This window comes from Hyperolius riggenbachi, chromosome 1 (genome assembly GCF_040937935.1).
Source record: "Hyperolius riggenbachi isolate aHypRig1 chromosome 1, aHypRig1.pri, whole genome shotgun sequence".
Taxonomy (NCBI): Eukaryota; Metazoa; Chordata; class Amphibia; order Anura; family Hyperoliidae; genus Hyperolius; species Hyperolius riggenbachi.
In genome coordinates this window covers 624,959,305-624,986,362 of record NC_090646.1, presented here as the reverse complement: position 1 = coordinate 624,986,362, position 27,058 = coordinate 624,959,305, and the positions used below count along the sequence as shown (strand labels likewise).

Sequence of the window (27,058 nt, the reverse complement as noted above, 5' to 3'; positions counted from 1 at the left end):
ACCCTTTACCACCTCCTGGCTCCTGCTCACTAAGCCAGCCTGGTTCACTTTGACTATTACGTCGCCTGCAGCCACACATTTTACACCTACAGTGGGCTGCTGTGTACTGCCCTTCTGCTGTCTGTCTGTGTTTCCCACTGCCAGGGTACACAGAATTACCTTCTTCTGCTGCCACTCTGCCACCAGCTATTACGTCAAACAATAGCTATATTGGTTGCAAAACCAAAACCAAACAAGCCATTAAAAAAAAAAAAAGGTTTAATTTTTCTGAGGTGCCCGGGTTGAAAACTGTGTTGTCCCAGTTGTGTATTGGACACAATGTGGGCTGCACGACCGCTGTCTGGGACCTCCTGTTGTGTTTATTTACAGCCCTGGTATCACCGCTAGGTACCAGGGCTATTATGTCACGCTGCCTACCTGCTGCCACACTCACACTACTCCTCCATACCTCCTCCTGCTGCTGCTGCTGCTGTCTGTCTGTGTTTCCCACTGCCAGGGTACACAGAATTACCTTCTTCTGCTGCCACTCTGCCACCAGCTATTACGTCAAACAATAGCTATATTGGTTGCAAAACCAAAACCAAACAAACCATTAAAAAAAAAAAAAAGGTTTAATTTTTCTGAGGTGCCCGGGTTGAAAACTGTGTTGTCCCAGTTGTGTATTGGACACAATGTGGGCTGCACGACCGCTGTCTGGGACCTCCTGTTGTGTTTATTTACAGCCCTGGTATCACCGCTAGGTACCAGGGCTATTATGTCACGCTGCCTACCTGCTGCCACACTCACACTGCTCCTCCATACCTCCTCCTGCTGCTGCTGCTGCTGCTGTCTGTCTGTGTTTCCCACTGCCAGGGTACACAGATGATTTACCTTCTGCTGCCACTCTGCCACCAGCTATTACGTCAAACAATAGCTGCTCGCCTACTCCTCCATTCCTCCTCCTGCTGCTGCTGTCTGTCTGTGTTTCCCACTGCCAGGGTACACAGAATTACCTTCTTCTGCTGCCACTCTGCCACCAGCTATTACGTCAAACAATAGCTATATTGGTTGCAAAACCAAAACCAAACAAACCATTAAAAAAAAAAAAAGGTTTAATTTTTCTGAGGTGCCCGGGTTGAAAACTGTGTTGTCCCAGTTGTGTATTGGACACAATGTGGGCTGCACGACCGCTGTCTGGGACCTCCTGTTGTGTTTATTTACAGCCCTGGTATCACCGCTAGGTACCAGGGCTATTATGTCACGCTGCCTACCTGCTGCCACACTCACACTGCTCCTCCATACCTCCTCCTGCTGCTGCTGCTGCTGCTGTCTGTCTGTGTTTCCCACTGCCAGGGTACACAGATGATTTACCTTCTGCTGCCACTCTGCCACCAGCTATTACGTCAAACAATAGCTGCTCGCCTACTCCTCCATTCCTCCTCCTGCTGCTGCTGTCTGTCTGTGTTTCCCACTGCCAGGGTACACAGAATTACCTTCTTCTGCTGCCACTCTGCCACCAGCTATTACGTCAAACAATAGCTATATTGGTTGCAAAACCAAAACCAAACAAACCATTAAAAAAAAAAAAAGGTTTAATTTTTCTGAGGTGCCCGGGTTGAAAACTGTGTTGTCCCAGTTGTGTATTGGACACAATGTGGGCTGCACGACCGCTGTCTGGGACCTCCTGTTGTGTTTATTTACAGCCCTGGTATCACCGCTAGGTACCAGGGCTATTATGTCACGCTGCCTACCTGCTGCCACACTCACACTACTCCTCCATACCTCCTCCTGCTGCTGCTGCTGCTGTCTGTCTGTGTTTCCCACTGCCAGGGTACACTACACAGATGATTTACCTTCTGCTGCCACTCTGCCACCAGCTATTACGTCAAACAATAGCTGCTCACATTACTCCTCCATTCCTCCTGCTGCTGTTGCTGTCTGTCTGTGTTTCCCACTGCCAGGGTACACAGAATTACCTTCTTCTGCTGCCACTCTGCCACCAGCTATTACGTCAAACAATAGCTATATTGGTTGCAAAACCAAAACCAAACAAACCATTAAAAAAAAAAAAAAGGTTTAATTTTTCTGAGGTGCCCGGGTTGAAAACCGTGTTGTCCCAGTTGTGTATTGGACACAATGTGGGCTGCACGACCGCTGTCTGGGACCTCCTGTTGTGTTTATTTACAGCCCTGGTATCACCGCTAGGTACCAGGGCTATTATGTCACGGCGAGCTGCCTGCCTCATTGACTGCCTGCTGCCACACACTCATCCTCCTCCTCCTGCTGCTGAATTTACCTCCTGCTGTCTTTGTGTTTCCACTGCCAGGGAGCACATACAATGGCGCTTCCAACATGCGTGCGCCCACCAGCTATTTGTTACGCTCAAAAATAGCTGCATTTCTTTAAAAAAAAAATTGAAAAGAGAAATACGTGAAGAAGAAGAAGACGATATTGAAAAAGAAGGAGAAGATGAAGATGAAGAAGAAGATGAAGAAGAAGATGAAGAAGATGATGAAGAAGAAGATGGAAAAGAAGAAGAAGATGAAGAAGATGAAGAAGATGAAGAAGAAGAAGATGAAGAAGAAGAAGATGAAGAAGATGATGAAGATGATGAAGAAGATGAAGAAGAAGAAGAAGAAGATGAAGAAGAAGAAGAAGAAGATGAAGAAGAAGAAGAAGATGAAGAAGAAGAAGATGAAGAAGATGAAGAAGATGAAGAAGATGAAGATGAAGATGAAGAAGAAGAAGATGAAGAAGATGAAGATGAAGAAGAAGATGATGAAGAAGAAGAAGAAGAAGATGATGAAGAAGAAGAAGAAGAAGAAGAAGAAGACAATATAGAAGAAGAAGAAGATGATATAGAAGAAGAAGATCTAGAAGAAGAAGAAGAAAGATAAAGAAGAAGAAGAACAAGTATATACAGTAACACTACTGAAAAAAATTAAGGACACAACTTATCTTTCCACATTTTTTTTTAAAGGAACATCCCCACATAATCACTTGCTGTTGTTACTTGGAAAAAAAGATGTTTCTTGCATCATTCACCCTCAAAACAAGTGTTGGAAGCTATTTAAGGCCAATTCGAATAGTCAGCTCGAATAGTGAGCTCGAATACCGACTCGAATAGTGAGCTCGAAGTCCGAGGTCGAATCGAATAGTAAAAATTATTCGACTCGAATATTCGACTGACCTCGAATAATTTACTATTCGAATTCGACCTAACTCGAATTTTGAAAAGGGGTATTTGAGCATCACTACCTGGCAGTTGGAAAGAGCCATTATTTCCCACAATGCAATGAGGTTCACAGACAGCAAACTATCAGGACCATGGTCATGACTTAACACTGTGGGAGGGGTTTCACCATAATATCAGCCACACAGACACCGCCTGATCTATTCGAGAAAAAGTAAAGAGTTATTTGAAAGGGGGTATCAGCTACTGATTTGAATGAAGTTCATTCCTGGGTAAAAGTTCCTCTTTAACCCTCTGGGGACTGGCTGCCTAACCCCCCCTTAAGGACCAGACCATTTTACATGTGGGGGGACACATTTGGGGGGAGGGGGGGCAGGCAGCCGAATCCCCAGTATAGACAGCTATGCATGATGTCCCCAGTGTAGCCAGGTGTCCCCCGTATGGCAAGCAGTCTTTACTCACTTCCCAGGCTCCAGTGATGAGCAGCCCTAGCCCCCCTCCGTTCTGGCCGGCATCCCCGCTCGCACTGCCGTTAAGCTCCGGGTCGCGGCTTGATGACATCATCAAGCCAGGACCCGACACTTAAAGGGGAACTGAAGAGAGAGGTATATGGAGGCTGTCATGTTTATTTCCTTTTAATCAATACCAGTTGCCTGGCAGCCCTGCTGGTCTATTTCTCTGCAGTAGTATCTAATTAACACCAGAAACAAGCATGCAGCTAGTCTTGTCAGATCAGATTTATAAGTCTGAACCACCTGATCTGTTGCATGCTTGTTCAGGGGCTATGGCTAATGGTATTAGAGGCAGAGGATCAGCAGGGCTGCCAGGCAACTGGTATTGTCTAAAAGGAAATAAACATGACAGCCTCCATATACCTCTCTTCAGTTCCCCTTTAAGGCATTGCGAGCGGGGATGTCGGCAATCTCAAAAATAAGTAGACAGGAACAAATCTCCGGCAGATGTATATCCATTCTCTTTAACCTATCCAAAACTAGAACATCAAGTTTTTCATGGATTAATATTCTTGCCACTATTCCATAAAGTTCTTTGAACTAACCCAGCTCACAATTTGGCATTTCGGGCGTCCATTGAAAATCTTCAACACAGGTTAGATTTTTCTGCCCTCTTAACCTATAACCCTGGTCACATCCCAGTGTTACGGAATCTTTAACGTCATAGGATCCATCAGTTTTATTCCCAGATATTATCGTTCCATTCTCCAGTTCAGGCTCCGGACAGTATAATTCTGATGGGCAATAAATGAAACTAAGTTAAGGAAAGGTGGGGGGGGGGGGAAAGGCTGCGCATCCCTAAACACATGCTGCAATTGAATGGTTAATGGCACAGGCATACACCGCCTCTGCCAGACTGAAAAATGCATGCCCTGCATCCAAGACAAGTGCTAACATTTATTAAACTAGGAGGTACTTTAGCTTCCAATATGGTTTGCATGCAAAGTATATTATACTAGACACTTGCGCCACGGTGAGGCAAACCTCCGGGCAAGTGACCTAACCTAAATTTAAAACCTCGGGAGCAGCTAAGCAGAAAAAAATGTGTAACTTACATGCAAACCATATTGGAAGCTAAAGTTCCTCCTAGTTTAATAAATGTTAGCACTTGTCTTGGATGCAGGGCATGCATTTTTCAGTCTGGCAGAGGTGGTGTATGCCTGTGCGATTAACCATTCAATTGCAGCATGTGTTTAGGGATGCACAGCCTTTCCTCCCCACCTTTCCTTAACTTTGTAACTATGTAACTGTCAGGTTAGCTGCTCCCAGCCCCTCCTCCTGAGTTTCCTGTTTGCATGATAAGTAGTAGCAGATTTGCATATGATTTGCATCTGAATTAAACGCGAAGTGTGTAGAAAGTCTATATACTGTAGGTGCTACACACTGAGCTGGTCATTTCAGATGCAGCCTTAGTGGTATGCGCTGGCGTTCTCCTCGCTGTTCTACCAAATAAATGAAACTGTCAAAAATATTTTAGCAGTTTGTTAACCAGTTCGGCCTATCTGGACGAGCTTCCTCGTCCAGATAGGCACTGGTGCTGCCGCCGGCTCGTGCGCGCGATCGGGCGCGCCCCCGCGCGCGCTCCCGCTGCCCGCCGCTAGCCCCCCGATCAGTGAATGGGAATATAATTCCCATTCACCGATCTAACTTCCCCGCAGAAATACCGACGCTTTCTCTCCAGAGAGCGCGGTATTTCTGCCCCCAGGAAACAACTTCTCAGCATTTTAGTTCCTAGATGCGAGCTGGTTCGCATCTAGGAATTTTTTCACTGTGGCCATCTTGTGGCCAAATAGTAAACTGCACCCACATACATTTTTGATAAAAAAAAAACATTATTTTACATTTAAAATTAGCAGTTTCCCTCCCACACCAAAAATTACCCACATACACTTTTTTTATTTAAAAAAAAAAAAAACAACAATTAAAAAAAAAAAAAAACAACATAAATAGTTACCCAAGGGTCTGAACTTTTTAAATATGCATGTCAAGAGAATATGTTATTATATTATTTAAAATTATAAGCTTATAAATAGTGATGGACGCAAATTGAAAAAATGCACCTTTATTTCTAAATGAAATATCGGCACCATAAATTGTGATAGGGACATCGTTTAAATGGTATAATAAGCGGGACAGATGGGCAAATAAAATACATGCGTTTTAATTACAGTAGCGTATATTAATTTCAAACTATAATGGCCAAAAACTGAGAAATAATGAATTTCTTCCGTTTTTTTCTTATTCTTCCTGTTAAAATGCATTTACAGTAAAGTGGCTCTTAGCAAAATGTATCACCCACAGAAAGCCTAATTGGTGGCGGAAAAAACGAGCTATAGATCAATTCATTGTGATAAGTAGCAATAAAGTTATAGGCGAATGAATGGGAGGTGAACGTTGCTCGGATGCATGAGATTTTCGGACCGCGGCGCTGAACCGGTTAAATAAAGTCAAATAATAATCAAATAACTTTCCTCAACTAATGTGCAGAAAATCAAACTACAGCCTTGCGTACCAGTCCTTGCTCTGGGTTTAAAACGATTAATTTACCCATATTTAATTATACTAAAAAGATAAAGCTAAACAGATGTTTAATCTATAAGATTGTAAATTTGAAGGCATTAGCAATGTACAACATTTTGTAGATTGGACATTTGTACTTTACTCAATAAACATACTGACAGTTCATCTCTGGCTTATCTCAAGCTGCATCCAGTATCTCCATATTGCCAGGATAGTGGAAGTTCCTTCCCCCGCACAACACCTGATTTTCTTGCTGAATTTCTTGCTGCTGTTTTTTTTAAAGCAAACCGGTGAGGTTGGCATAGGCTTAAAGAGAAACTCCGACCAAGAATTGAACTTTATCCCAATCAGTAGCTGATACCCACTTTTACATGAAAAATATAATGATTTTCACAAACAGACCATCAGGGGGCGCTGTATGACTGATTTTGTGCTGAAACCCCTCCCACAAGAGGCTCTGGTACCGTAAGGTACTCTGGGCAAACTGCCACAATGTAACAATGACACACACAGGAAATGGCTGTTTATAGCTGTCTGTTAAAGCCAGAACAGCTACATAATCTGCCCACAGTAACAATGTCACCATGTAATACATGTCAGAATGTGAATCTGGGAGAGGAAAGATTTTACAATGAGCAAACTCTGACTAAATCATGTATACATAATTATTGTAAAAATTAAGCACCTTTTTATATTAAATTATTTTCACTGGAGTTCCTCTTTAAAGAAGAACTCCAGTCAAAATAACGTAATGAACAAAAGTGCTTAATTTTTACAATCATGTATAAATTGTTTAGTCAGTGTTTGCCCATTGTAAAATCTTTCCTTTCCCTGATTTACATTCTGACATTTATGACATCTTTACTGTTTTGCAGTTGGAAACAGCTGTTATTTCCCACAATGCAACAAGGCTCCCACAGTGTGATGTCAGCACCATGGTCCTGACATCACAGTGTGGGAGGGGTTTCACCATGTGTACATCAAAAAAGGGCACCTGGGAATAAAAAGGGCGTGTGGTGTAGCCAAAATGTAATGATTTGTCAATAACTATATTTTATCATTTCTTGTAATAAAAATCTGAAAATATTGTTTATAACACTGAAAACGATAATATGTGTATAATTGTATAATATTGGGTATAACCTTTTATCATTTCTTCCTGTAATAAAATCTGAAAATATTTATAAAACTGAAATGATAATTTACAGTATGTATAATCGATATAATTGTATAATGTGTATTACCTTAATTTATTGTTTCTTCACATAAGATTTGAAAATATTGTTTATAACAATGAAAAAAATATATATAAGTACATTCATAATAACTGTAGTAAACCATTAGTAAATATTACTAACATTTTACTACACCTAACCCTACTCTCACACAGAACCCTCCCTCTACCTATCCCTAAACCTTAGACCCCCTTGGTGGTGCCTGACCACAAGACCCGCCTGGTGGTGCCTAACCGCAAGACCCCCAGGTGGTGCCTAACCCTCAGACCCTCCTGGTGGTGACTAACCCTAAATTCCCCTGGTGGTGACTAACCCCAAGAGCCCCCTAGTGGTGCCTAACCCCAAAGCCCCCCCCCCCCCCCCCCCCCGTGGTGCCTAACCCTAAGACCCTCCTGGTGGTCCCTACCCCCCCCCCCCCCCCCGTAGTGCCTAACCTTAAAGCTCCCATATTGTTTATCAAATTATTTTTGTAAATCAATGTATACAGTTATAAGCTCCCCTAGTAGTGCCTAACCCTAAAACTCCCATATCATTTTTCAAATTATTTTTAAATTGATATATTTAGTTATTTAAAGGAATTTTGTATTTTCCACTAAATATCGTTTTAGTTATGAAACATTATGTAGATAGAAACAATAACTATGGTAAGTATGTTTATAAACGTTATTATTCACTGGGCACCCACTGAAAACATTATTCACCAGGCACCCAAATTTCCTGTCAGGAGCCCCATTTAACAATATTTAATATGAGAGTCAATGGTGGCGTACTTTTTGTCCACTTGCCTCATGCGCCCAAATTTCCTGCATCCTTTCACCACAATATCAGCCATACAGCGCCCCCGATGATCCGTTTGAGAAAAGGAAAAGATTTCTCATGAGAAAGGGGGTATCAGCCACTGATTGGTATGAAGTTCAATCCTTGTTTACAGTTTCTCTTTCATGTAGATACTTACCTGGGAGGAGGAAGCTTCTAGATCCTAAAGAGGCTTCCCCGTTGTCCTCAGCCAGACCAATCCAATGAAGAGACCTCCGAAGCGCTGCAGAGTGCGCCTGTGCGGTACCACGGACCCGCTCGGGCTCCAGCAGAAAAAGCTGAGCCCGATCGGGTTCATGCTACTGAGCAGGCAGCTTGCGCTTGTACAATAGCAGTAAACCGGAAATGCCTATTTCTGATCGGAAATGTGAAAATTTCACTTCCGTGGAAATTGAATGAGCATCGTTACCCAGGATGCCTTGCTTTATTCCCTGCATGTAAACATTTAGGGGCACACTACTCCATATCCGTGATTGGTTGAAATTTTGCATATGCGTAATGCAAAATTTCAAAGAAAATCATAATTAATTTTGTATGTAATAGTAATATTTCATAGTTAGTTGTAATTTTCAAGTAATTTCATGCAATTTTGTGCCAATTTAGCGGTTAAAGGGAATCTAAACTGAGAGGGATATGGATGTTTCCTTTTAAACAATACCAGTTGCCTGGCAGTCCATTTATTTTTAAAAGGACAAATCCATATCCTTCTACGTTTAGGTTCCCTTTAACCCTCCTGGCGGTCTATTAAAAACCGCCAGGGGGCAGCGCAGCCGTTTTTTTGTAAATTTTTTTTTGTTTTTTAAATCATGTAGCGAGCCAAGGGCTCGCTACATGATAGCCGGCTGCTCAGCGGCATCCCCCTAGCTTCTTCGATCGCCTCCGGCGATGGGCGATCAGGAAATCCCGTTCAAAGAACGGGATTTCCTTAAGGGCTTCCCCCGTCGTGGCCATCGACGTCGTGACGTCATCGGGAAACCCGATCCACACCTTAGCGCTGCCTGGTGCTGATAGGCCAGGCTGCGCAAGGGGTCTAGAGGGGGGGGGCGGCGCGGATAGCGGCGAATCGACGCGGGGCGGCGGCGATCGGTATGCTCACGCAGCTAGCAAAGTGCTAGCTGCGTGCAGCAAAAAAAAAATAAAAAAATTGTACAAATCGGCCCAGCAGGGCCTGAGAAAACCTCCTGCGGGGTTGCCGTCAGGAAGGTTAATAGCAAAGCCCCCATATATGATATTGCTACCAAAATTGCTACATGTGTTAAGGAGAACAGTGGGTACAAGTCAAAAAATAATTTTTCTAAAAGACCTTGTAGTTTTTGAGAAAATCAATTTTAAACATGCAAAGAATTTGCATGTTTGGAAAACTTTTTTACTTGTATATGTTACAGCAAGAACCCGAACCTTGGCCACTTCTAGTTCTGGCCGGCCACTTCGGGTTCTGGCCGGCCAATATGCGAAGTGGCCGCTGTGCTACGGCCAATGTAAAAAATGGAATTATTCCTGTAACATTAATGTATCTTCTGGCCGCAGCGCAGCGGCCAAATGTATCACAACTTAGTTAAGTTAATGCAATTAAGCCAGCGGCGATGTAACAGATGAAGCCGCCGGCTTTTGCTCTGCCTCGCTCTCCTATGGCAGCCGGTGGGGACACGCGTGTCCCCCTGGAGTCGTCCGTCGCGGCAGGGAATCCTGCCGTTCTTGCAGAGTGGGTGCTGGCAGAAGCAATGTCTGCAGCCTCCCCGCTCTGCTTCCCTGGCATGACGAACGACTCCGGGGACACACACGTGTCCCCTCCGGCTGCCCAGAGGAGAGCGAGAGAGGCGGGGGGGGGGGGGGGGGAAAGGAGGAGAGAGCGGCCAGAAGATACATTAATGTTACAGGAATAATTCCATTTCTCACATTGGCCGCAGCGCAGCGGCCACTTCGCACATTGGCCGGCCAGAACCCGAAGTGGCCGGCCAGAACTAGAAGTGGCCAAACTTCGGGTTCTGGCCGTAACATATCCACTATTCTCCGTAACATATGTAGCCATTTTGGTGTCAATAGCTTGTATGGGGGCTTTGTTATTCGCTGCTAAAAGCAGCATGTAATTACGCAAAAATTACATGTAGGCGTAATTGCAAAAATGTACGTGAAATTTTGCGTAATCGTAATTAGCTGATCACCACTACTCCATAATTGCCCACTTGTTTTTTGGACCCAGTAGGCTGGCAAGCCTGTGGGCAGATGGATGTGCACTAGAGAGCCTGCCCATATTTACATGCAGGGAGTGGAGCCAGAGATAGAGGCCACACTGATTACCACAAATCCCAGGAAGGCAAAGCTATTTCCCTTAAAATGTACCTAAGATGAAATGGAGGAAAGGATTTCTTATTTACCTGGGGGGCGAGGATTTATCCAGCTTCTTACTCCCTTGCTATACTGAACACAATCTAGTTCTAAGTAGGATTGGTACTGTATGGTCACATGTTTATCTGATCAGGGGCCTGATGCAGTGAACTGGAAAAGTTGCCATGCGCAGAGAGCACACAACAATTTTTACCATTACTAGCGCAGGGGGGCACTGGCCATTAACCAGTTAGCACCATGTGTGTTACCGCAATAATGCACGCATTGCTTTGGTAACACGTTACCATAGCAACAGGCCCATTAACGCGGTAATACATGGGGTACTAATGTGTTACCAGCCGGTGCCACTATTCCCTAGTAACGGCAACTTTACCAGAGTTTACTGCATCAGGCCGTATGTCACATGAGACCTAAATGATACCCGAGATGACATGTGACATGATGAGAGACATGTGTATGTACAGTGCCTAGCACACAAATCACTATGCTGCGTTCCTTTTTTTTTTTCTCTGCCTGAAAGAGTTAAACATCAGGTATGTAAGCGGCAGTTCCTGTCAGGACTAGGTCAGACTACAGTGATAAGAAATTATAACTATAAAACACTTTTAGCAGAAAATGGCTTCTGAGAGCAGGAAAGGGATAAAAAGGTCAATAGTTCATAGATTTTAGCTCTGGCATAGTTCAATGAATGTGTCATTGAGCAAAAACAATAAATAATAAATAAAATAGGAAAAACTTAGACAGTAATAGTAGATTTAAATATAAAATAAAACTGTGGACTATCTTAAAAAGTCGTTTTAGGAGGAGGATAGATACAATTGTTTATTTCATTCGTTTATTTTATCCCCGGGGGCTGTATGCAATTCACTTTTTCACCTCAGTTTTTTCCTAGGTGAAATTTTAAAACTTGTCAATAAAATGCCTTTTAAACCACCAACAAACATGAAAATACTCAAAATAATTTTGATTGTAGTTTTTCACCAACTTGTAGGTATTTTATCAATTGTAAAATGCTTAAAAGTTTAAAGAGAATATGAAAATTATCATCACCTAGATTACTCAGGAGAAAAAAAAAATGTAATTACATATGGGACCTGGTGTCCTTTAACCAATTCCCGACCGCCCACTATCTATGGGCGGCGGCAAAGTGGCACGCCCAGGACCACGTAACGCCGATCGGCGTCGGGTCCTGGGACGGTGATTTACCGGGGATCGCGCATCCACCGGCATTAGGCTCCACCCACCCACGATGTCAACCCCCCGGCTGTTTACAAGCGCCGGCGGGTTGTTAACCCTGCGATCGCCGCTACAGAGTATATAATACACTTTGTAATGTATACAAAGTGTATTATACAAGCTGCCTCCTGCCCTGGTGGTCCCAGGGATCGAGGAACCACCAGGGCAGGCTGCAGCCCTCCCTGTCTGCACCCAAGCACACTGATCTGCCCCCCCCCCCCGATCACCCACAGCACCCCTCAGACCCCCCCTACCCCTGTTTGCACCCAATCACCCCCCCTAATCACCCATCAATCACTCCCTGTCACTATCTGTCAACACCATTTTTAAGATTATGTCCTAAACTGCCCCCTGGGGGCTTCTGATCACCCCCCCCCCACACCATCAGATCCTCCCAAGACCCCCCCTACACCCCCCGTGTACATCTATTTACCCCTGTAATCATCCACTGACCACCTGTCAATCACCCCCTGTCACTAACACCCATCAGACCAGACCCTAACCTGCCCCTTGCGGGCACCTGATCACCCGCCCACACCCTCAGATCGCCCCCGAAGTGCATTGTCTTTGTCTACATCTGTTCTCCCCTCTAATCTCCCACTAATCACCCCGTCACCACCTGTCACTGCTACCCATCAGATCAGACCCTAATCTGCCCCTTGCGGGCACCCAATCACCCGCCCACATCCTTAGATCACCCTCAGACCCCAGCCCTGATCACCTCGCCAGTGCATTTCTTGCATCTATAGATAATTAGTGATAACAGAGGCGCCAAATTAGAATAAAATGATTAAGATCAGATTAAAAGGAGGGGGGTTGGTGGTTACCACCCTCAGGTATATAATGACCAGCCTATGAGTCGTTATATATAAGCAATGTAATTTATTGTAAAATCTCCAGGTATGCAACGCGTTTCACGGGTCAAAAGCCCGCTTCATCAGGCAATCAGTGTTGGAGATACACGAAGCTGCATCAGTTTTAGGGCCCAGCGCCTACTGTAGGCTGGTCATTATATACCTGAGGGTGGTAACCACCAACCCCCCTCCTTTTAATCTGATCTTAATCATTTTATTCTAATTTGGCGCCTCTGTTATCACTAATTATCTATTGATCTAGTTCACCCTTGGTGGAGGGGTGTATCCCCATTCTTCCTGTCTACAGAGAGCGACTTCTTAACACCTGAGTGGGGTCAGGTTATAATTCTCCCCACCTGCATATCCAGTGGTTGCCTTTGTGGTAACCCAGACTTGTGAGTATTGTCACAGGAGCCCTAGTGGCTGACCGCACTTAGCCTTCTAAACGGTGCCAGCGCACGGATCGTGCGAACTCTGGTCGCAGTCAATGCGCAGGAACCGTTAAGAATTAGCCGCAGACAACTCAGAAGGGAGCCTGTGAGACACGGGTAATTACAACGTCACCCACTGGTTCAGAGTAAACTGCCACCACCGCGGTTACCATGGGACCGTGGAGCCCACTAACTGACTAGTCCTGCGAATAAAACGGTTAAACACACGATATTCTGTCTAGCCAACAACAAACAAACAGTAGCGTATCTTCAGAGACCCAGGATCAGTTCTGTGTGTGCTGATAAGCAGGGTAGCGGACAGTGAATGACTTGGAGAAAGTCGTTTATTCACACAATATGAATAATTAATATATACAGACAATTATTAAAATCAACAATTATTAAAACAGTAATAGCCAGTATAAAAAATAAAAGGGAGAAAATACTTAGTTCCTGGAAAGATGTCCTTTTTGTGGGAAAACAGAGTTCTGGGTTTCAATCAAAGTTCAGACCAGGTGGATGCCAGCATATCCTCAAGCTGGCACCGATGAGTTCAAGATGTTTTCAGGGTGGAGGACACTGAGTTTGGCTCCTCTGCCATTCTTATGCCCCTGATTCAGTAGGAGGGAGTGAGGGCGGGGAGCCACACACCCCCTTAGAAGATGAGCCCTCCCCTTGTCCTGGGGACCAGAAATCATATCTACCCATATATGGGCTCTATCTCACAGAACCGTACAGGTCAGGGCAGATTTATTAACATTTTCAGGTCTGTCTCGATTTACCCAGCGCCCTGATACCAGACATGAGGGGTGGGACCCCTGTGGTATCATCAGGGCACTTTCAAACTGCCTAACTGGCAGTCCTTACCACAGAATGTTCTGAAACTTCCTCAGAACCAGCATCGGGACTCATGCTACACTTCCCCCACGTTTGGCGAAGCTGCCATCTCAGGAACCCCAGAAATATGACAGATCTGGGAAGTTATGGATTATGCTATGAGACTCAGGTTTATTCAGGATGTGTTCTAGCTGCTAACAGCTGACTTCCCTTTGATCTTTACCAGAGAGCAAGGTGTTAAGACCTCCTGAGGATTCGTAGCCTGCCTGGCTGCACCTAGGCATCCTGATCACCCTTTGGTTAATTAACATCTACATGAGATCAGCTAGGTGTCACCTGGTTCCCAGAACAGAAAGGGAAATTGTGCCTTCCACAGGGAACATGTTCAAGCTAATTAACACCTCCCCCCCCAGGCTTCCACTCAGCTAAGACAGATCCCCCAGCTGTTCCTAGGCAGAGGGATACTACACATCAAATCTTGGTTCTATTGATCTGAAGCGCAATCGATGCAGGGAATCGAGTGCGATCGTTCTTTTCTTCACGGGCGGTTCCAGGACGCGCCTGCGGCCCCACAACCGTCCGTGACAAGTACTTTACTCGTTATTGTTTCATCATATTCCATTTATTGTGACATACTACACTATATTGGGCTCTCGGTTTTCATTCTTTGTATTCTTCCGAGCCATTTCTTGCATCTATTCTCCCCTCTAATCACACCCTGATCACTTATCACCCCCTGTCACTGCTACCCATCAGATCAGACCCTATTCTGCCCCTTGCAGGCACCCAATGACCCGCCCACACCCTGAGATAGCCTCCCAGACCCCCTCTGATCACCTCCCCAGTGCATTATTTACATCTGTTCTCCCCTCTAATCACCCATCAATTACCCCGTCACTGCTATCCATCATACCCATCAGATCAGACCCTCATCTGCTCCTCGTGGGCACCCAATGACCCCCCAGATCTCCTCCCCAGTGAATTGCTTGCATTTATTCCCCCCTCTATTCACACCCTGAGACACCCATCAATCACCTCCTGTCACCCCCTAGCACACCTATCGATCAGATCAGGCCCTAATTTGCCCCGTGTGGGCTCCTGATCACTCGGTCAAACCCTCAGATCCCCTTCCAATCACCTTCCCAGTGCATAGATTGCATCTAGTCTCTCCTCTAATCACCCCCGAGACACCCATCAATCACCTCCTGTCACCCCCTAGCACTCTTATCCATCAGATCAGGCCCCAATCTGCCCCCTGCGGGCTTCTGATCACCCGGCCAAACCCTCAACCGCCCCACCGCAGTGACAGAATTATTTTGTTTCCGGATCACTGCTCGTACGACTTAATTGTGGCTGAGACCAACCGTTATGCCACACAATACGCAACAGCCAATCCAAGAAGCTAATATGCCCAGCCTTTTCGGTGGAAGCCACTCCAAGTTTCCGAATGTAATATTTTTTGGGGCCTTCTCCTTAACATGGGTCTAGTAAAAAAGAATGTATTGCGGTCTTATTGGTCTACGCACCCAATACATCACATGCCCATGTTCTCTGCTGCCATGTCCAGGTCACGATTTGAGAACATCCTGCGCTTCCAGCACTTCAGTGCCAATACAACCTGTCATATAAGAGGCCACCCTGCTTATGACCGGTTCCACAAAATTCAGCCCCTCATAGACCACCTGTCATCAAAATTTGCAGATTTATACCCCTGAACAGTCATTTTGGGGCATTTGGTTTCCAGACTACTCCTCACGGTTTTGGGCCCCTAAAATGCCAGGACAGTATAGGAACCTCACAAATAACCCCATTTTAGAAAGCAGACACCCCAAGGTATTGCGTTAGGTGAATGATGAGTTCATAGAAGATTTTATTTTTTGTCAAAAGTTGGCGGAAATTGATTTTTTAGTTTTTTTCACAAAGTGTCATTTTCCACTAACTTGACAAAAAATAAAAATCTATGAACTCACCATACACCTAATGGAATACCTTGGGGTGTCTTTCTAAAATGGGGTCACTTGTGGGGTTCCTATACTGCCCTGGCATTTTAGGGGCCCTAAACCGTGAGGAGTAGTCTAGAAACCAAATGCCTCAAAATGACCTGTGAATAGGACGTTGGGCCCCTTAGTGCACCTAGGCTGCAAAAAAAGTGTCACATGTGGTATCGCCCTACTCAGGAGGAGAAGTAGTATAATGTGTTTTGGGGTGTATTTTTACACATACCCATGCTGGGTGGGAGAAATATCTCTGTAAATGGACAATTGTGTGTAAAAAAAACCCCCAAAAAAACAAAAACAAAACTCATTTACAGAGATATATTTCTTCCACCCAGCATGGGTATGTGTAAAAATAAACCCCAAAACACATTATACTATTTCTCCTGAGTACGGCGATGCCACATGTGTGACACTTTTTTTGCAGCCTAGGTGTGCTAAGGGGCCCAAAGTCCTATGAGCACCTTTAGGCTTTACAGGGGTGCTTACAATTTAGCACCCCCCAAAATGCCAGGACAGTAAATACACCCCACAAATGACCCCATTTTCGAAAGTAGACACCCCAAAGTATTCAGAGAGAGGCATGGTGAATCCGTGGCAGATTTCGTTTTTTTTGTCACAAGTTAGCAGAAATGTAAACTTTATTTTTTTTGTCACAAAGTGTCATTTTCCGCTAACTTGTGACAAAAAATAAAATCTATGAACTCACCATCAGTAGCGTTGTGACGGGGGTGCGACCCGCACCAGGTGGGGTGACCTCAGCCGCTCTAGAGGGGGTGTGCTGGCCCGTGCCCCGGTTCTCTTGCCCGGGACTTGAACTTTGGGGTGCCCATGCTCAGTGCCCCGAACAAACATGGCCGCCGGGTGCTCTACACGCCAGCTGCCAGTTTCTGGGCGGCGCTCGCTGCATGTTCGAATGAAAGTGCAGGCTTGAGTAGCTCCGCCCCCTGCAAACGTGGATGTGGACAACGCCGTTCACCCGCCCACCATCCGCAGCATGGCTCCCTGCATCCAGGAAAGGAGCAAGCCACACTGAAGTGACTGAAGTGAGTGATGTGTGTGTGTCAGTGGTCGGTCTGTTTGTGTTTGTATGTGCATGTGTGTGATATTTCTGCAGCAGGGCTCCCTGCATCCAGGAAAGGAACGAGCCACACTGAAGTGTGTGTGTGTGTTTGTATGTATGTGCATGCATGTGATATTTCTGCCGTGTATGTGATGTTGATAGTCTGTACGTGATGAGTCAGTGGTCTGTGTGTGTTTGTACGTGATGTGTCTGTTGGTTGGTCTGAGTGAGTCTGTACGTGATGTGTCGGTGGTCTGTATGTGATGTGTCGGTGGTCTGTGTGTGTGTCTGTATGTGATGTGGGTGGTCTGTGTGTGTCTGTATGTCTGCGTGTGTCTGTATGTGATGTGTTGGTGGTCTGTACGTAATCTCGGTGGTCTGTACGTGTATGTGCCGGTGGTCTGTGTGTGTCTGTATGTGATGTCGGTGGTCTGTGTGTGATGTGTGGAATTGGTATGTGATGTGTAACCTTGTACTCTGAGCCTGTACTGTAAACTAGCTGCATGGTGTGCTGATCCCTGCTATCTCCAGTGTATGTACAGTATAAGCTGTTACCTCCCCGCGGGCTGCGTCTCCTCTCCATTAGGGGGGGGGGGGGCACCTACCTACCTAATACTGGGGGGCAGCTACCTGCCTCACCGATACTGGGGGGCACCTACCTATCTAACCTATACTGGGGCAGCTACCTGTGTAATCTATACTGGGGCACCTACCTATCTAACCTGTATTGGGGGCACCTACCTACCTAGCCTATGCTGGGGGCAACTATCCTGGCTACCTATATTAGCCTGCTGCCTTACTGTTACATTACAGTTACCCCCACCCATGTGATGTCATGTCCACACCCATTTTTTTTGCCGCTGCACGCTTTTTTTTTTGGGGGGGGGGGGGGGGTCGGTCGGTAAATTATCCGCACCGGGTGTCAAACCCCCTAGCTACGCCACTGCTCACCGTGCCTCTTAGTGAATACTTTGGGATGTCTTCTTTCCAAAATGGTGTCATTTGTGAGTATTTATACTATCCTGGAATTCTAGCACCTCATGAAACATGACAGGTGCTCAGAAAAGTCAGATGCTTCAAAATGGGAATTCACTTTTGGCACCATAGTTTGTAAACGCTGTAACTTTTACCCAAAGCAATAAATATACACTGAATGGTTTGTTTTTTTAATCAAAGACATGTAGCACAATAACATTTGGACAAAAATGTATATAGAAATTTTACTTTATTTGAAAAATGTCAGCGCAGAAAGTTAAAAAACAACAACATTTTTTGGACAAAATTCATGTCTTTTATGAATATAATAAAAACTAAAAATCACAGCAGCAATCAAATAGCATCAAAAGAAAGCTGTATTAGTGACAAGAAAAGGAGGTAAAATTAATTTAGATAGTCGGTTGTATGACCGAGCAATAAACTGTTAAAGCTGCAGTGGTCCGAATGGAAAAAGTGTCTGGTTTTAAAGTGGACCCAAATTAAAAATACAAGATTTCAGAAATAAAATCTATTTTCTAAGTTATAATAATAAATAGCAGCCTTTTTTCAGCTGCATGATGACAAATATAAAATATTTTACATTTATTGGAGGAACCCCTCCCTTTCTTTCAAATTGACGGGATTTTTCCGGCAAACTGGTGGAGTAGATGGTGTCTGGCAATGGAGGAATTGCTAATGGCTGCCCCCAGTATAATCCTAGCTATGAAAAGCGAAGGGTGAAAAGCATGCACTGAAATGATCATAGGTTTGAAGGAGTGTTTATTTATCTTTGTATGTGTCAGAGTGGTGCAACTAAATATTTTTAATTAAAAAAATGTTTGGTTTGGGTCCGCTTTAAGGGGTTTTATGACTGCAGTCCTTAAGTGGTTAAGGTAGTTACTTTAGAATTTCATGCATACTGAAAAACAAACAGAATTTTATTTTTCTGATGATCTCAACCACTTAAAGGATACCACAGTTGAAAAAAAAAAAAAAAGTTTGCAGCAGTGTGTGGGGGGGTTAAAATTACATACCGTTAGCCAGTCCTGCCCCCTCAGTCTGCTGCCGTTAGTCTCATACAAGTCCTAATCATGTGACGCTAAGTGTAATGGAGCGCACACGCAGCGCAGAGGAATCAACGTGCTTCTGAGTCGATCGCTATGCAGCGGCCAGAAGTGAAGAGGGGAGGACATACTGCGCGCACAAGGCGCAGTATGTCCGGGTGGGGGGGGGGGGGTCAATCAAGTCGCCGGGCACCAGGACTTATATGAGACTAACGGCGGCAGATGGAGAGGACAGGACTAGCTAACTGTATGTAATTTTAACCCCCCACACACTGCTGCAAACTTTTTTTCTCAAATGTGGTATCCTTTAAGCCCAACTGGATGAACATTCTCGTCCAGTTGGGCTGCGTGCGCTCCTGCCGCCGGCCATTAGCCCAGCGATCAATGAATGGGATTATAGATCCCATTCACTGGTCGAAGCCCCCCGCAGAAAAACCGACAGCGGTTTTTCTGATTCACAAAAAGTTTCCCGTCCTCCTAATGCGTCCTGGAAGCCTGAACGTACGCTTCCAGGACTTTTTGACTCTGGCCATCATGTGGCCAAATAGTAAAACTACACCCACATCTATTTTTTATTAACAAATGCATTATTTTACATTTAAAATTAGCTGTTTACTTCCGACACCACAAATTACCCAAATAAAATTTTTAATAAAAATAAAAGAATTACAGTTAAAAAAATAAATAATCATAAATAGTTACTAAATGGTCTGAACTTTTTAAATAAGCATGTCAAAGGAGTATATTAATTTCTTAAATTATGGGCTTGTAAATAGTGATGGACGCAAATTGAAAAAAATGTAACTTTATTTCCAAATAAAATAGCGACGCCATACATTGTGATAGGTACATAATTTAAATGGTGTAATAAGCGGGACAAATGGGCAAATAAAATACATGGGCTTTAATTACGGTAGAATGTATTAATTTCAAACTATAATGGTCAAAAACTTTTATATTCCTGTTAAAATGGATTTAGAATAAAATAATTCTTAACAAAATGTATCACCCAAAGAAAGCTTAATTGGTGGCGGAAAAAACAAGATATAGACCAATTCATTGTGAGGAGTAGTAAAGTTATTGGCAAATGAATGGGAGGTGAAAGTTGCTCAGATGCAAAAAATAAACAACCCTTCGGGCTTAAGTGGTTAAAGGAAACCAGGGAGGTTTCATGTAGCATTAATGAATGAAGGAGGCACTCCAATGGCGACAGTTAATCAGAAAAGCTGCTTAACATGACGTTTCAGGGTTTTTCCCCTTCCTCAGGTGTATAAGCACCCAGCAGAACACAGCAAATTTATAACATTAGTGCACCACACCCATGTACAATACACTCCACTTTCATGGTCAGCTGACCAGAAAGGCCACAGTCAAGTTCATGTTAACCCCTAAGGGTAAGTCCAAATTCTTTCTGGGCACTACATTCTAGGTGTCTACCCACAAACGCACCAAGTAAAAACTAGCATAAAGCAAACATTTTGCAATCAAAAGATATGCATAATGATACATTAATACAGATAGCTTATCACTAAAAAGCATAGACTTATTGCCCAGGGATAAGTTTGCTCCCTCTCGCGACCACCAAGTACCGACGACATTGCATCAGAACCTAGAAGGGAGGAAAAAAAAAAAAAAAACACACATTAGTTACAGGAAGCATTTCACACTAAACATATCATTCAGACCCCAAGGGGTAATGAAATCCAATTTTCTTATCCATTTAGCTTCTCTCTGTAACAGTATGTTGTCCCTATACCCTCCTCTGCTGAGTGGTGGTATGTGGTCTAAAACCATCCACCTAAGCTGTGACATACCATGTCCTGAGACAAAGAAATGCTTGCCTAACGGGGTGTGACTGCCTGGCTTGGATGGATCATAACCATGAATGGAGCCCCTGTGTTCTTGTATTCTAGTTTTCACATCTCGCGATTTTACCCACATACATCAGTCCACAGGGACACTTCAGTGCATAGACCACAAAGCTGCTGTTACACGTATACAAAGACCGGATCACAATTTTCATTCCCGTGTGCGGGTGTCTCACATGATCACCCTTTATGATTGAACCACAGCAGGTGCAATTCATGCACAGAAACATCTCTCTCTTTTTGGTCAGTTTGCCCATTTCAACACCTTCTGGAAAGATCCACTCTGCTGACCATATTTTTGATGGTCCTGCCCCGTTTGAAAGAGAACAATGGAGGTTCTTTAAAATCGTACCCCGTAATTTGAATCTTGCTGGAGTATTGGCCAATGCTTATTGACCACCTCACGGACCAAACCCGACTGCCTGCACCATGTTTGCACAAAAGGAATGCGCTTGATCAGTTTTAGGGTGCTTCTCCAACAGTGATGACCTAGGGATACATCCCACCTCTATCTTCACCTTCCCCAGCTCTCCAGGATCATACCCCTTAGCTTCAAATTTATGGATCAGTTTCTCTGCTGCCTTCTGGTACCCCTGTTCTGTGGATGCTATCCATTCCAGGCCGCAAGAACTGTCCCTTGGGTATAGCTTTAATCACGTTTTTTATTGTGAAAGCTATCTACTCTGCGTAGGTTGTTCCAATCTGTAGGTTTAGTATACAGATCGGTTTGCAACCCCTCCTCTGTCACTGCGATGGCTACATCCAGATAGTGTATAACTGTCAGAGCAATCCATTGTGAATTTAATGGTTGATGTGCAGAGTTTGCTTCTTCCACCATCAATCCAAGCCCTTCTCCCTCTCCCTTCCACAAAATTAATACATCTACAAATCTAAAATAACCAACAATATTCGCACAATCAGTGGCATCGCTAGGGGCTTTGATCTTGGGCACCGCCTCCGAACATGTTGCCATGGTGCCCCAGATCAGACTGAGCGGCAGGAGGGGGCACTGTGCAGAGCGGCGGGGAAGCATGCATGGTGTAGTTAAAAACTCACCTTCCGATCCCCACAGGCACAGCCTTCATCTCCTTCCTACTTCCTCCCCTAGCATCCATTGCCTTGGTTACAGTGCACCCTGTGATGACGTGACCGATCTCATCACAGTGCGAGGGATGCCAGGACAGGAAGTAGGAAGGAGATGGAGTGAGTGCGTGCTGGGATTAGAAGGTGAGTTTTTAACTAAACTATGCCCGCTCTCCCGCCGCTCCGCCCAGCGCCCCGCCTCCTCAGCCTGGCACTTACTTGGGGCACCTGGTTATCTAACCTATACTGGGGGAACCTACCTATCTAACCTACCGATCTAACCTATACTGGAGGAACCTACCGATCTAACCTATACTGGGGGAACCTACCTATCTAACCTATACTGGGGGAACCTACCTATCTAACCTATACTGGGGGAACCTACCTATCTAACCTATACTGGGGGAACCTACCTATCTAACCTATACTGGGGGAACCTACCTATCTAACCTATACTGGGGGAACCTACCTATCTAACCTATACTGGGGGAACCTACCTATCTAACCTATACTGGGGGAACCTACCTATCGAACCTATACTGGGGGAACCTACCTATCAAACCTATACTGGGGGAACCTACCTATCGAACCTATACTGGGGGAACCTACCTATCGAACCTATACTGGGGGAACCTACCCATCTAACCTATACTGGGGGAACCTACCTATCTAACCTATACTGGGGGAACCTACCTATCTAACCTATACTGGGGGAACCTACCTATATAACTTATACTGGGGCACATACCTATCTACAGCCAAGCAAAGCCCCTGACCAGGAAAGCACAGCCCCCTGCAAAGCAACCCCCCCCCCCCCTTAGCAAAGCCTTCTGGTCCCAGCCCAGCAAAGCATACAGCCAAACAAAGCCTCATAAAGCCCCCAGCCCATTAAAGCCCCTCAAAATGCCCCCAGCAAATTGCCCAGCAAAGCCCCAGCAAGTCACCTAGCAATGCCAGGCCGGCTCAACATCACTGCCAGCCAAGCTGGCACAGCATCACTGAGCCAGGCCGGCACAGCATCACTGACAGCAATGCCAACAGCATCACCACCAGCCAGGCCAGCATAGCATAGCCACCAGCCCAGCATAACCGCCAGCTAAGTACAGCACACAGGCCAGCTGAAGACAGAAGCCAGGTCGAGGGGCTTATTTATGTGAAATACTGCCTATTGAATATATTTAAGTTACGCCACTGCTATGTTCATGTACATTTGGCCCCACCTATGACCAAGCCCACTTTCCGCAGCATGACCACGCCCATTTTCATTCCCTCTTGGTGCCCCGGATCTCCCAGGAACCTAGAAACGCCCTTGCGCAAAATAATTAATGCCGTTAAACATTGCCTTTTCCAGTTTGTGTATAAATAGGTAAGCAAACGATGGGGCCAAAGGGGACCCCATGTTCGTACCTTGCCTCTGTAGATAATTTTCAAATTTAAAGTAGTTATTACTCAGCACGATTGCCAGACAATCAAGCAAGAAGTAAATAAAGTGATATGTTCTAGGGTTGTTTCCAACAACAGTCCCTCAATATAGGACCCATTAATTGAAGTATGCCAGAGGTAAATCTATGAACTATTGACCCTTTCTATCTCTTTCTTGCTCTCAGAAGCCATTTTCTGCTAGGAAAGTGTTTTATAGTTGGAATTTCTTATCAGTGAGGGTCACACTATAGCAACTTTCTGTCTGAGTCAGGACTGAGTCAGCCACTTACATACCTGATATTTAACTCTTTCAGGTAGAGAAAGAAAAATATAGCATAGTTATTAGTGTGCTTGGCACTGTACATACACATGTCTATCTCATGTCACACGTCACTTCGGGTATCCTTTAATCACCCAGGTGGGATCACATCTACATTTCTCATAATGGTCAGTTATCTGTAACTGTCTATGTGCTTCTGCAACATACTGATTTTTATCCATCACAATAATAGCCCCTCCTTTGTCTGCCTTGATCACCACAATATCCTCATTATTCCTAAAGGCTCGTACACACGTCGGATTTTCGCAAAAACGGCCCGTCGTTTGGACGTCAAATCGGGCGTGTGTACAGTCTGTCGTTCAGCTGATAAGACTGGACTTGAGCGATCCGCTCTGAATGGGAATATCTGTTTGCTCTGATCGCCGGAGGCAATCGGAGGGGGCGGGGGGAAGCCGCTGCACAGCGGCTGTCATGTAGCTAGCTACATGACTTAAAAAAAAAAAAAAAAAGTGCTGCACCGCCCCCTGGCGATATTGTATCGCCCAGGAGGTTAAGCAACTTTTCTGATTAAACGCAAGTTTAACTATCGCCATTGGAGTGCCTCCTTCATTCATGGTTCTTTTATTGTGCGGATGGTGCCCCACAGGGGGATTGTGCACTGGCAGCCCAGGTTATTGTCCTGGGTGAGTGACCGTGTTTGGGGTTACACTTGATTCTGGATGTTTAATGTAGCAGCATTTATACTTACCAGGTGCTTCATCCGGCCCCATGTCAGCCATGGACTCTATCACCCTGTTCCTGCCCCCCCCCCCCCTGTTCCTGGCCCCCCCCCCCCCCATGTTCCTCTGCTGTGTCCCCTGGTATATTTCCCAGGCATGCGTCACCGCGCATGCATGGCCCTGGCTGCACGTGTGCCCGTCGTACTCCCATGGTCCAGGCCATTGTGCGCCTGCACAGTACTAATCACGTAGGTACAGAATGCATCCAGCGATGACTGGGGAATATACCGGGGATACAGCGGGGGAACAGAGGGGGCCCAGGACGGCGATGGAGCCCACGGTCAGCATGGGTCTGGAGGAAGTCCCAGGTAATTACAAAAACTGCTACAAGAAAAATCTCTGGTAATAATCCGATATCCGAACATTTGTATAGCGCTTTTCTCCTGTCGGACTCAAAGCGCTCAAGAGCTGCAGCCACCGGGACGCGCTCAGGAGGCCACCCTGCAGTGTTAGGGAGTCTTGCCTTGAACTCCTTACTGAATAGGTACTTGACCTAGCCAGGATTCGAACCCTGGTCTCCCATGTCAAAGGCGAAACCCTTAACCAGTACACTATCCAGCCACTGGTACACTTTAAGGTGGCCACACCATACAATTAAAAGATCCAATTTTACATCAATTTGATAATTAGTCGGTTGTACCGGAAAATGGAAAGCTTTCTTTTAATTAGTTTTCTATTTTTATTCGATAAAAGAAGATCGGGAGTGCTGTTTTTTTTTTCTCTGTTTTTCAAAATTGTATGGCGTGTGACAGGTTGTCACTTACTTGTTGTACAGACCCAAGCAGGTTTTTTTCTGAGTTTTCAATAATTTTTTTCATAATTGGGGAAGAAAAAAAAACAAAAAAAAAAAAAACACACACATACGTGTGTGGTACATTACTCAGATTTTTGAATTGTTGCAATCAGTCAAAAAAATTGATTGCAGTTCTTGAATTGAAAATATTTTTGAACAATTGTTTTGTGTGTGGCCACCTTTAGAATAAGTTACCCTACCTAACATGTAGAATACTTACTTATACATTTGGGTGGTGGAGGATCCCATGTATTCTGTATAGTGCATTGTATAGTCTTGGATCCATCAAATTTAAATCCTTTGTTACATTCGAATTCCACAATATAGTTTAATCTGTATGGACCATTAAATCCCATAAGCTTTTTTGAGTTTGGCACATTTGGTGAAGGACAATCAACAACTATAAGAAATATAAACACCAATTACCACTGCTGAACACTGAAAAAAAATGTAAATTAATACATTTATATGCTGAAAATAAAATATTTTCTGGTTTGCAATTATAACCTGACCATTAATAAAAACAAGAACAGTATTTACGAAGCTTCACTTCTGGAGAGAAACATCCAGTAACCCTAGCAAAATCAGCATACATATAAAAACATGTAAAACAGTAAAATTCCAATAGTAAAATATCTGTAATCTTTACCGATATTTCACTATGTCCTAACCTTACACTACTCTCACAGAGCCCTCCCCCTACCGATGCCTGACCCTAAGACCTCTCTCTACCAATGATTAACTATAAGACCACCCTCTACTGATGCCTAAGCCCCCCCCCTTACCGATGCTTAACCCTAAAACCTCCCTTTACCGATGCCTAACCCTAAGACCTCCCTCAACCGATGCCGAACCCCAAGACCTAAGACCTCTACCAATACCTAAGCTGCCTCCTCTACTAATGCCTAATCCTAAAATCTCCCTCTACCGACGCCTAATCCTAAAACCTCCCTCTACCAATGCCTAACCCCAAGACCTCCCTCTACCGATGCCTAATCCTAAGACCTCCCTCTACCGATGCCTAACCCTAAGTCCTCCCTCTACCGATGCCTAATTCTAAGACCACCGTCTACCGATGCCTAACCCTAAGTCCTCCCTCTACCGATGCCTAACCCTAAATCCTCCCTCTACCGACGCCTAACCCTGACACCCCCCTTTTGCCACTAATTGCTCCAGAATCGCCCAATAGCAGGCATTGGGCACCCAAATGTCCCTTCTTTGCCACAAATTGTGGCTTTTATAATAGGCACCTATGGTGGCGCCCTTTATTCGATAGGGGCTCCTGCTGCCTTTTTTCCTGATTTGGCAACATTTCGCCTCTGTCACTTGGATCAGGTTATTCAGGTAGATATACGAGCCAAAAAGAAATGGCTTTTGGCAGGGGGAGAGAGAAATTAATACATAAAGCACTGGCCAAACGTTGAGGCTAGGCTCACAGCGGGACATTGCGTTGTGATGCAAAGTTAAAAGTCGCAATGCAGCACTACAACACAATCCAAAAAAGTTGGTAACGCACATTAATGCCTCGTTACCGTTGCATACAGTAGGTACAGTAAATCATAGATGCAATGAAAGTATGCTTTTCTGAACCTGGTAACGTGTGTTACCATAGAGCTACCATACCTGCAGTGTGTTAACATAGCGCTACAATGTGACGCTAACGTTGCTCTATGAACGTCCCATAGGATCAGCATTGCAGTGCAGTAAGCTACGTTATAAGACCTTATACTTCAGCTCTGCAATGTCCCTCTGTGAACCTAGCCTCAATGTAAGATAAC

The 27,058-nt window shown here is 44.7% G+C and overlaps 1 protein-coding gene across 1 annotated transcript in view; it reads right to left on the bottom strand.

Moving 5' to 3' along the window:
* LOC137543581 (membrane cofactor protein-like) overlaps nucleotides 1–27,058 on the bottom strand; it is a 121,586-nt gene that overhangs the window by 59,562 nt on the left and 34,966 nt on the right. Inside the window, exons 8-9 of the mRNA XM_068264724.1 lie at nucleotides 25,501–25,680; nucleotides 4,230–4,418 (exon numbers count right to left, since the gene is read on the bottom strand). Coding sequence (XP_068120825.1) covers nucleotides 4,230–4,418; nucleotides 25,501–25,680 — 369 coding nt within the window. The remainder of the gene's footprint in view (nucleotides 1–4,229; nucleotides 4,419–25,500; nucleotides 25,681–27,058) is intronic.